The sequence below is a fragment of the Triticum aestivum genome, chromosome 4A, assembly GCF_018294505.1.
Source record: "Triticum aestivum cultivar Chinese Spring chromosome 4A, IWGSC CS RefSeq v2.1, whole genome shotgun sequence".
Lineage (NCBI taxonomy): Eukaryota > Viridiplantae > Streptophyta > Magnoliopsida > Poales > Poaceae > Triticum > Triticum aestivum.
Window position 1 is genome coordinate 116,383,684 of NC_057803.1, and position 12,039 is coordinate 116,395,722.

General features: G+C 46.9%; 2 protein-coding genes across 5 annotated transcripts; one reads left to right on the forward strand and one right to left on the reverse strand.

Moving 5' to 3' along the window:
* Positions 1-3,303: 3,303 nt before the first annotated feature.
* Positions 3,304-9,085, forward strand: LOC123085504 (uncharacterized). 4 transcript variants are annotated; one of them, XM_044507149.1, is made up of 5 exons: positions 3,304-3,712; positions 4,558-4,621; positions 4,720-7,140; positions 7,213-7,277; positions 7,417-9,085. In XM_044507149.1, exons 2-5 carry the CDS (start codon positions 4,598-4,600, stop codon positions 8,456-8,458), a joined length of 3,552 nt encoding a protein of 1,183 aa, XP_044363084.1. In that variant the 5' UTR covers positions 3,304-3,712; positions 4,558-4,597; the 3' UTR covers positions 8,459-9,085. The 4 variants fall into 4 exon arrangements, with proteins under 4 accessions (XP_044363084.1, XP_044363083.1, XP_044363082.1 ...); XM_044507148.1 differs by having other exon boundaries at positions 3,310-3,712; positions 4,567-4,621; positions 4,720-7,277; XM_044507147.1 differs by having other exon boundaries at positions 3,311-3,712; positions 4,720-7,277.
* A 605-nt stretch (positions 9,086-9,690) lies between these two features.
* LOC123085505 (uncharacterized) lies at positions 9,691-10,563 on the reverse strand. The gene has a single exon (XM_044507150.1). It carries the CDS (start codon positions 10,534-10,536, stop codon positions 9,841-9,843), a length of 696 nt encoding a protein of 231 aa, XP_044363085.1. The 5' UTR covers positions 10,537-10,563; the 3' UTR covers positions 9,691-9,840.
* Positions 10,564-12,039: the final 1,476 nt, after the last annotated feature.

Here is a 12,039-nt window from a genome sequence, read left to right on the forward strand (position 1 = left end):
TCTTACCATCGAACACTTTGGCGTTCCTCTCTAGCCAAAGCTTGCAAAATCCCACGATTAAGATCAAAGCCAATTCCATTGCCTTAGCACAAGAGAACCCAATGCACATCGAGCACAACCATTCTCTTGCATTGGTGTATATATATTTGTAATTCAGCTCCTAAGTCCGAAGCCACAAAGGAAGAGAAACCAAAAATTGTCTTGGCAAATGAGCACTGCACCATCAGGTGGTCGAGGAACCAGCCATGTGAAGAACCGTTCCTTCGGGAGTGCCATAACTTACATTCTTAAAAAGTTGGTCCCAATTCTCTCAACATACAAAATGTCCACCTCATCGTCCCCACTAAGGCCATGTATTTAAGTCTTCTTTCCTACTAAGTCATGCAAAATCTATCACATAAACGAACGTCACCACTAAGCTATGCAAAATCTGCCACATAAGCGAACTTATAAATTACAATTATTTTTACATTAATCTATACATGTAATGCTGTCACATCATACATGCATTTTAGTCACCCTTCACATTTTTTTTGAAATGATATTTTGGACAGTGATTCAAAAGTTTATATTCTATTTTTAGAGACTTTCTTTTATTGATCTTTAAGCTTATATTTTCTTTTTATTAGATTTAGTTATTTTTTAGCAACTATGTACGCATTTTTTTAACAAAGTTACAGCAGCAACGCGCGGGGTATCATCTACTCCCTCTGTTTCAAAATAGACACTTATTTTGGGACGGAGTGAATAGTTCTTGTAAAGAGCATTGACATAGTCCACTTTCTCCCTACCAGATTTCATATACATGTGTGTGCGTGTCTACATATGTGTTTTACCTACTTTTTAAAAACCTTATAGATATGAAATTTCACTATGTTACTATGTTATATTCATATGATCCTCAATTAGGAAATTCATGTTCTTGACTGTAACTTTATCTTCATCTTTTCTCTTCATATCAACAATGGTGTTAGTACCTGCTACGACGAAGAGTCGACAAATGTCAAGCTTGTCAACACATCATCCTCGCAGCGCAAAACCCTTATTCTCTCTGGCAAAGGTCGCGTGGATACCCGGTGGCTACAGAATAAACGAGCATTCACACCATGAACATTTCTTTAGAGCCACGCTAAACGGAAAATGATTTGTCACTGGAGTAGTATGTGCGCTGGACGACGAGGACGTCCAGTATTAACAAGGAAACAAGAATTTCGATGGTTAGGAAACAAAAACATGTACAAAAATTCGATACTAGGTATTAGATACTCGTATTAATTAGTTAGAAAACAAAAATAGAATGTAATATTTCAGAAAATATTTTACTGAGTTTATATACCCATGTATGTACATAATTTTGTTAGTAAGTAATATTACATACCCGTATTAGATAGTTAGAAAACAAAAATACGCATATTAGATACCCATAGTAGTTCGGAAAAAAGATCAAACATTAATACGATTTATTGTATGGCAAGTTTTGCATGTGTAATAGTGAAAAATGGAAATAAAGTGAAAGTATGGAAAGTCTTGCATGAAGAATAGTTAGGAAACAAATCAAACAGTCATATTTCATTATGTTACTATGTGTGTTACCTACTTTTTAAAAACCTTATAGATATGAAATTTCACTATGTTACTATGTTATAATCGTATGATCCTCAATCAGAAAATTCATGAACTTGATTGTAACTTTATCTTCATCTTTTTTCTTCATATCAACATTGGTGTTAGTACCTGCTACGACGAAGAGTCGACAAATGTCAAGCTTGTCAACACATCATTCTCGCAGCGCAAAACCCTTATTCTCTCTGGCAAAGGTTGCGTGGATACTGGATATCCAGTGGCTACAGAATAAACAAGCGTTCACACCATGAAGAACAGAACATTTCTTTAGAGCCACGCTAAACGGAAGATGATTTGTCACTAGAGTATGTGCGCTGGGCGACGAGGACGTCCAGTATTAACAGTGGCCGTCGATAGTCAAGCAAGAGGATTTTTCTCTTTTAGTAAGAAAGAAATGCGAGGCCGTTGAGCTACGCCCGCATTTTTTTGCCCAAACAATTAGGTGCCTGCATGGAGCAGGATCATTTTCTTTTTGACGAAGGGAAGTAGTAGTAGTAGGACCATACGGCACCGTATAACAACTCAACAAAACAAGATAGAGGCCAATGATCTTTTTTTCTTCTTCTCTTGACAGTACAGAAGCCAATAAGCTAACTGAGCCGCCAGCTGGAGAGCAAAGTCGCGATGAAAGAAAGGGTCAAGAAGCCACATGCCACACCCAGCAAGCATACGGCATCATGGATGGATGCTTTCGCCTGGATAGTTTGTCCCACGGGCAACCATTTGTCCCTGCCGCGAGCGATGCATCTTCTTTACAAGCTTTCGAGTGTGACTCGTGGCCAGTCACGGCCCTGTGATGTGGAAGAAGGCGTCGTGGACAGCTTTGTTCTCGCCTCGGTGGGGTGGGGATCGATCCCACCTCGAAAGATTGGGACGATCCGGTGGAGGAGCACCACCGAACGGGGTGGGGCCCAGCCGTTATCTGCTCATTTCTTTACTCCTCCTTTGCAGCAGAGAGCAGACATTAATTTACGGTGCAGGCGAGGCCGGGCCAAAGTGCGTGACGCGCCCACTGTGGCCTTTTTTCAACGCGATCCTCTACGGGCACGCTCTGCCGTGTGCCGTCTGCCGTGTGCTCCCTCCTACGGACGGAGGGCCCGCCCGACAAGCTCCACAGCGCTGCCCAGTGGTGGCCACGTTCCATGTTCCAGAGAGGGCGCCACAGCTCAGCTCACGCCGCCCGATGCGGTGCCCCCGCCTCGACAACGACAGGTCAAAAGCATTCACCGCACCATTTGCGAGCCCGTGGTGCGTCGGTACGTGCCGTTGCCTGCCAGCACAGTACTCGTACCGCTCGTCTCCTTGTGGGTATGACCGTAGGTAGACCCGACTGATGAGTCACGTCCGAACCGTGCATCAGCCATGCCCAACTGACGGACGGCAGGAGGCGAGGGCACCCGTCCCATCGCCAGTCGCCTGGCGCCTCCGTCGCCCTACGCCCCTACCCTACCCTACGCCACCCAGCCCAAACCGCCTCTCCCGTTTGGAAATGGATCGCGTGTGCCACCAACAAAATGCGGCCCCCTAAATAAACCACCAGCAGGAACTGCCCGGCCCAGGTCGGCCTGGCCCGGTCAACGGACGGCGCAGATCGCCCATCCTGGTCGCCACGGCCGCACGATAGGTCACCGGAGTCCAGACGGGGACTGCCCGGGAACTTCGCGGAAGTCACGCCCCACGCCCCGCCCCGCGCCCCCAGATATGGGTTATAAAAAACAAACCAAAGGCGGAAAGAAATGCTAGTATAGTCCACCCATCATTATTATTCGGCGTTGGTTGCGTCTTGGTTGCGCGGAGAGGCAAGCAAGGGATCTCGCTCTGTCAGATGAGATTGGTTGGAGTCTCGGAGAGGGACTGGTGCGGAGGAGCGAGCCACCAGGGATTTCATTTCTTCGTCTCCGGAGGCCTGAGGCTGAGTGGGTGCCCCGTCGCCGTCGGCCTACGCTGCGCGCTCTCTTTTTAATGCCCCGCCGCCGCACTCGCCTCGCCTACGCACCCTCCTCTTCTTCCACTACTACTGCTACTTCTTCTCCAGCCCGCTAGTTGCCGCGGCACTGAGCGGCGGCGTCTCTTCCGGAGTGATCAGCAGGTAACTTTGAAGTAAGCTTGTACTAGTATATTTTCCTCGTCTTATTTCGGCGGTATGAGATGTTCTTCTTGTTGTTTGTGAGTGAGATTGGATTCGTCTTTCTAGATCGATCTTCCGCCGGGACTCGGCGGTTACTTCGACTGTTTTCTTTTGCGGGTTAATTGCTGTGGTAGTTCTCTTCTCCTTGGTGAGATTCGTGAACTCCTAGTGGTATAATGGGGGCGCTTCGCTCTCACGCAAGCGGCAAAAGCCTGTGTGAATTGCCCGAGTTTTCGGTTAGTCCTCTTGGGCGCAACACGGTAGCGTGGCAGCCCAGTTCTCCGGATTCTGCTGCGCTTTTACTCTCTTTTTCCGCCGACAGTTTGTATCCAGTGTGAAATTGCTTATTTAGTTATGATTAACAGTATTATCTTGAGATGTGCTCATCCTGTCTTATGAATCGGTAGTATTCATAAAGGAATTACCACTTCTTCTTGGATGATACTGGTAGATTTGCAGTAAGTATGCCATCGAGTCCATCATTAACACCTGGTAGATTTGCCATGCCGTCGGTCCACCATTTAACACTTGCAGATTTGTCCGTGCCTTCTGCTCAGCCAATTCTCTGACTCGTTCTCATGAAAAAAGACTTGTCGTGTCTTGGAAGTTAAACAATTAATTTACCCTTGGTGTTGCAAATAGACAAAGGGATTTTGCTCCTGTATGCTAGTAGCAGCTTCTTAGTAGTATGATCCACCGTACCATCTGCCTGGCTATCCCCGGTTGGTATGCATTACTTGTGCCTTTCTGTACCTACTGTTGTTTTCTGCCTTTTTTGGGGGGAGACTGACTTCAGTTTCTACCAGAGAAAACAGGTTATTGTCTGCCTATCTACCACACAGCAAGATGTCGGTAGCCAAGAAGGACGAGGTACTTGCAGTTTCCTCATTGAATGTTAATTCTAGGTTGCTTGGTTACGCGGCTTTCCATCTCTGTATGTACATAAATCGTCGATGTTTTGTGAGCAGGTTTGCGGTCATCCGCTTGGGCTGCGATTGGGTGAGCCGGCTGCTGGTGTTCCCATTAAGAAAAGGCCGGTTTTCTTATCCGACAAATCAGTTCCATCTGGAATGACACTCTCCATGAAGCCCCCATCTACTCCGACGGGGATGTCCGTCTCGGCTCTGGGGGCTGGCTTTAGCAACGAGCCTGTCTTGAATAGATCTAAATCGGATATTCCCAGTAGATCTTTTACTCCGTTGACGAACGAGAAGAAAGGCGTGCTACTTAATGGCTCAAGCGAGATCCCCTCTCGTGGAGAGAGTGGTAGACTAGGGAGTGCTGCTCCCGTTGCCAGATCACAGAGTCACAAGTTTCTGACTTTGGATTTACAGTTAGCGTCTCGTCAGAATGTCAAAATCAACTCTAATTCCCCTGTCAAGAAAGAGAAACTAGATCAGGGGTTTTCTATATTTCCTTCAGCAAGACCTCCCAAGGATGTGCAAACAACAAGTGGCATGGAATCTTCTTCTAACTCTAGCTTGGGAAAACTATCTAATTTAGATCTTAATGTATCACTGGACCCAGTTGATCAACTTGAAGGTTTGCCTACAATGCAGGCTGGCTTTAACATACCCCATCATACAACAATTCAGCATCAGAAAGCACAGGTTCCCCCAGTGGCACCCTTTTCTTCAGTAAGCAGTCGGCTGAGTCTAAATATTGACAATACTCTGAAACCGTCAAGTGCATATCAACTTCCTAATAAGAGTGTGGCAGCTGATGTTACCTTAGATTTGCAACTTAAACCACCAACCAGACCAGAGCTTGGAATAAGCTGGAAAGGCCTTGCTCCTGATCCAGAGCTAAGCCTCTCTCTATCTGGTAATCACACAGATGAGCCTAAGGGTCTGAATGTTCCTGATGCTATATTTACGTCTGAACCTGTTGAAAGAGCCAATAAGATCAGCCTGGAGGTTCCTGCACCAGTCTCCAATAAATCACCAGCTGAGAAGATTTCGAAACCTATGGCGTGTAATGTAAATCCTCACACCACCATGCCACACTCAGTTTCTGGAAATGTGGAGATAATGCCCAGTAATTTGGTGAAGAAAGAGCCTGGAGAACCTACACGGCGACATATCCAGAAAAATGTAGAAAAGGCACCTCTGTTCGTCCAACAAAGTGTTGGACAGGCTAGCAGTAGTGCTGAATTTGAAAAAACTGGCAACCTAAACCAAGTGTGTGGTAAAGCTGGCTTTGATTTGTACTCTGGAAAGTTTCCAAATGGTAGTGGTGTCCGCAATGGATTGGAGGTAGTGACTGATAGTGTTCCTGCACAAACTGACAAGTTGTGTGGTGTTGCTTGCACTGAGAAATTTATCAAGCGTGAAGAAGTGACAACTGCCATCCCAAGCCCTGTGATTGCAACAGTAAGTGGTCAGTCTGAGTCATTAATTGCTAAATCACTGCATTTGGAAGGTAATGTTGCCAGCCCTGTTGCTGGATTATGTGAACCAGCTAGTCAACCCACCATTTCTGCTTCGGGACCTGCAAGCTGTAATCCTGTTAAAGCTACTATTGATTGTAAACCAGCAGTTAATCAGATTCATGCTCACAAAAATGTGGCCCGGAAGCCTTGTGATGTATCTCGAAGTTCCTCCAACCCTACAGCTGAACCTCTGGTTTTCAATTCTCTGCACCGTGCTGTACTTGATGGTATGTCCCAAGGAAGTGCTTCAATGGACTTTTCAGAGGATGGTGATAATGCTGTTTCACAGCTGCCTACTACCAATAACCCTCGTGTTGAGTCATTGGGTAATAGTCAAATTACTGAGGTTAATAACTTAATCACAGAGCCGCGGAAAGAAGGTGATAGTAATATGCATCATGACTGTTTGTCCGTGACAAATAAGGTTCACATTCAGGGCACTGATGATGTGAAGCGTGTTAATACGCCAGATGTCATTGCCACCCATTCAGGTGAGGAGGAGCATGAAAGTGAGGTTTCTGTTAATGGGAAAGCCAAAGACAAACAATTGTTGACATCTGATAAGAATTCCCCACTGACTAATACTGACATTACCATGGAAGATGTTAAGATTTCCGCAGGTGCCAGTTCAGCAGATCTTACAAGATCACCTATTTTGGGAGCTTCAGGTTCCCATAAAATAGATTCTACGAGGCAATCTCCCAAGACATCTGATAACACTGTCGAGAAGTGTAGAATCCCAGTGATAAAATCTGAAAGGAGTCAGTCTCCTGATGGTAAACAAGCTGCTAATTGTAGCGAGGACAATACAAAAATTGCTGCTGTAAAGAGTGAGCATGGGACAGAAAAGGAAGAGATTGCTAGAGGCTCTAATTTACAGCCAAACGATCCAGTTTTGGGTGAAGATTCACTTGTTGACAGAGCTTCGACCAGTCAACTACATAATGAATCTACAGAGGTAAAATCGACAGGTGAAAGATCAGAACACGAAAAATCCAAACCTGACTCTTGCATGACATCTTCTGTACAGAATGAAAAAGATGGACAGGTTAATGGGTCGCATTGGCGAGATGTGGCAAATGCTTATGTTAATAGGTATGATCCTTGTCATTCTTTTGTTTTCGCAGTCATGTTGCATGTAGCATGGCTTGCTTTGCCCTGTGCGTATTTATATTTGTTGGTTTTATCCTTGACTCTTGTTACAGAAGGTTGTCCTCTTTATTTTTCTTTACAGGAATGAAAGATGGGAGAGGTTCATGCAGTCTGAGCGAGAGAACAATAGAGAGTTCCATGGTGGCAGAGACATGAACAATCAACGGAGGATAGACCCACGTTATCGTGGTCGTGGTGGTGGATATCATGGCTATCCAAGGAACTTCAGGGGTCCAAGAATGAGCGATGAGTCTGAAATTGACTTCGAAGATGAACCTATTGTTGGCAGAAGGAGGCCACATGAAAATGACTACGGGCACTTGCACCGAACTCAGCATAGGCGGCTGCGTTCACCACTGCATCAGATGCCTGGCTGCCTCATGAGAGAAATGGAGCATGACAGATTTTCTGGGAGAGAGATTATGGACCCTAGGCTGTTGGATCACGGGCAGATGGATGATGTCCCAGATGACATGATGGAACAGAGGTTTTTCATGCCCCATCCTCATTCACAGCACACTCTAGGTGATCATGCATTTATCCACAGGGACAGGAGTCATTCACCTGGTCAAAGAAGGGGCGCCCCCGTGCATTTCCACCGGGGACGGTCCCCTGAAACCATGCACAGATCACCACCACTAAACAGAAGTGACAGACCATACTTACCTCATCAACGCCACATACGACGCCGTGGTTCTCCATTCGACCGAGTAGGACATGACGAGAGAGGTATGCAAAGGAACATGAAGCGGTGTGGCATGCATCAAGGTGTGGAAGGTGAGACCTTTGAGCCACCTTTACATCCCGCTCAACTAGCCGTGCTACATGCAGAGGCTGAGCTTACAGAGAGAAGGAGGTTTGGGGAGAGGAGAGGGTATCGTCGATCCTTGGAACGGAGCCCCATGGGCGGCGACGAGGAGATGCTCTCATACCACCACGGCGATGGCGACATCGACTTCGCCGATGGTGATGGCGGTCCACGGGAGCCTGATGGCCGTGGCTTCAGGAACAGAATGGAGCACCGAGCAAGGGGCGAGCAGGAAGACGGCTTCAGGTACCGTGGCCCTCAGGGGTGCCGTGACGGCAACCCGAATGACAGTAGATCGAAGAAGAGGAGGTACTGACCTAGCAAGGGATGGATGAATGCATCTGAATCTTCTACCGACTAATACATAGTGGCATTTTGATTCAGCCGTCGTCGCTTCTGTTAGCCAAATCAAGAAGTGTTCGCTGACCACACCCCCCCTCTTCCTACATTGGTTTGTTTGTTGCGTTCTTTCTCAGGAGATATGCTGCAGCATTAATAACATCTACAGTGATACACATGTTACACTGATGAGATGATTGTCATCGGCTGGCTGCATCTTTCGATCCTGGTTGGCATAAGCTGAAGCTAGCATGTCAACATGGAGGACAGTTTTTGCCAAATCTTCAAACTAAACGAGAGATGGCCTGAAGCTACTTGCAGAAGTGTCTTTATCTATCTATCCGGGCTTTACCTACTTGCTGCACGGTATTGGTAGGGCGCCCTGTATTAAAGCGACTTGTCTTCACTATAGTTTGCCTAGTTGTTGGTCCGGAAAAGCAGATGGGATACGGTACCGCATACCCACCCGGTTTGGATGTGGTTTAATTAGGACTTGTTGCTGTCTTTGGACAAGACTTTTTACCTACTGTTTATTAATGGGTGTGACCTGCACCACCGCCACCGGGCAATTTGCATCGAATAAAAGTCCGCGGTGTGTTCGGCATTGCCCTTTTTTCTAATGGTGCAGTGGAAAAGTAAGCAGCAGCTCATGATGGATGCCCGTCTTGTGCGTTATAGTCAAGTCCACCTGTGATCTGTCCATGTGGAAAAACTGTGTTGCGACGATGCGTATCATTGGTTGCGCTGCTCGCCATACGACGTGCCATTGGCTGGTCGCCTGTTTGGCGCGGGCCAGGCCGTGGAAATTATGCCCAGCTCTTTGGATGGCGTGGTTGAGCTGTGGATGAGAGTAGACTACGCAGACACACACCATCATTCATGTCCCCTGCGTTGGGCAGAATATGGTCCGCGTAGCAAACGCAGTCACGGACGAGGACCAACGGCAGCGTTTGTTTGGCTCCTTGTTTGTCCATTTCGTGGAAATTCTGCTGTTTAAGACGATCCGAGAGAGAAAATCTACAAGTGCAAGCACACATCATCACATCTCGGTAGCAATGCCCCAAAAATAACCTCAACAGCTACACACGGCAGCCTCAACAGAGTTTCTTCTCAACAGTGGGGAACTTCCATCCACGAAAGAAATTCAATCTCATCTCACGTAGTAAAAGAAAACGAGTGTGGAAGTGGGGTAAAAAAAAGGTCAGGCGATTGTAAGAAAACATATTTTTTTGAACTCGCGTGGTTAGGCAATTTCAGTTTTTACAGCACTGCTCGGCAACTTATAGGAGGTTGTAAATAAATTACAAAATGGAAGCATCCTACGGACGAGACCAAAATCAACCAAGAAGAGCCAGTAGCTTATTCGCCGCTCGTCGGCGCCTTGGGCGGCGCCGGCGCCGGCCAGACGCTGATCCGCTCCTTCTCGTACTTGACGTACACGGTGCCCGCCGCGACGATCGTGTACACCTGCAGGAACAGCGTGGGCGCCTGGTGGTACTTGACCAGCGACTTGCCGGAGCCGAGCTCCACCAGTAGCAGCGCGGTGAGGCCCACCGTGGCCAGCAGGCCGTTGAGCCGCTCGCTGTAGGCGGTGAAGCCGAACTCCACGGGCAGGCCAAGCGCCGACCGTGGCTCCCGCAGCGGCACCGGCGGCAGCGTGACGGCGTTGGACTCGGCGGCGGCCTTCCTCTTGCGCGCCCCGGCGCTGCCCCGCTTCTTGGGCCCGACGCGGGACTTCAGCTGCAGCACGCGCTTCTCGAACTCCTCGTCGGCGGCGGGGGCGGTGGCGACCGGGGCCGGCGTCTCCGGCCCGGCGGCGTCATCGCCGGAGCTTGCGCGGAGGGGAGGCAGCGGCGGTGCGTGGAGGCGGCCGTGCCAGAGCGGGGCCCGGAGGGTGGTGACGGAGAAGGGGCTGGAGAGCGGCGTCGCCATTGCTCCCTTGGGCGCATGTGTGCACCAGCACTTCATGGTCGCGCGGCTGCTTGCTTGGCTCCCCTCCTGGTTTGCCGCTGGTTTTGGATAACTTTCGGTGGTCGATGCGTGGCTCCGGTGCATGCACGGGGCCTTGAAAGCTGCCGCACGTTGCAAAATGGAAATTGTAGGCGGGGATGTGGAGTTTCTACAATCAGGAGCATTTTGCTCCTGGTTTGAACTGTAAAATAAAAAATAAATAGAAAGAAGAATTCAAAATATTCTGATTTTTTGGCATGCTTTCACAAATGTTTGTTGTGCATGCAAAAATTCACCGCGTAATCACATTGGTGGAAGACGTGGTAAAAAAAAATGATGCCTTGAACATGTTACTTACAAAAGCATTTTGGAGCTATGATTTTGTTGTTTTGGCACGACTTTCACCTATGTGATTTCGTGGTGAATTTTTGCATGCACAACAAAGATTTGTTAAAGTATGTCACCAATAAAATTCAGGATTTTTTTTACTGTTACACCATGAGCATTTCTCCTGGGTGTAGAAAGGTACTTTGGCGTCTCAAGTGTTTGTTCGAGAGAAAATTGGGAGCTTAAAAATAACAAGAACATTGGTGTGTCATTACAATCATGGTTGGCCACATCTAAGTACAGAATCTCAGGCCAGCTGAAACTTTGATGGGCCTTCTCCTCTCCTGGCCCGTAAGGCCTTGTACAATGCAAGGCGTTTATAAAGATTTTTATTTATTTTTAAAAAAGGCAAATAAGGCTTGCGTTGGACGCGAAGCAAATTATCAAGGAGATACATGAAGGCACAAGGAGCAACAATGATAGCATTGTAAGGGAGACCAAGCAGCAAGGAGCCAATTTTAACTGCAAATTTACCTTTGAAGGACGAACGACAAATAAAGAAGCAGATAGTTTAGCTAAGTTTTTCAACTCTGTGGATGAGGGATGCCATGTTTGGTTTCAACCCCACGATCCTTATTGCATCCCACTTCAAGTGGTATTTGATCAATAAAATTTAGTTTCCCCCCTAAAGAAACTAAACAGAGATACATCATCTACGAGCTTCTCACCAGACACTCTAGAGGCTCGACAATCCAACTAATAGAAACTTTACTATAATAACTAAAGTTAGCTCCAACTAATAGACACTTTATTACAATAACTAGAATTAGGTAGCACATGCGTCGTTTGATTAGTTGAACGAAAACAATGCTTAAATCTGACCTTCTCGACAGGTACTAATGTCCACGCATTTCGCAAAAATTGCTGCCATAGCATCCCACCAAGTATTTTGTCTAGAGCAAAAGTTGATCACACTTAGGGAATCGGAATCCGCTTCCACGCGCTGAAATCCAGATTGTTTGCCAAACTCAGTCCATCTCTCTTCGCCATTGCCTCAGTAGTCATCACATCGGTTGCATAAGGAAATTTTACATTGAGTTGCAAGGAAGGTACCTTTATCATGTCTAATGATAGCTGCCATAGCTCCCACTCCTTCCTCAACAACGAAAGTCTCATCAACATTGAGCTTAATGAATTTTGGATCTGGCTTCAACCACTTTGGCTCATTTGTTTGAATAATTTTCATTGAAGCTTTATGGTAATTGCTCATGATAGCTAGAA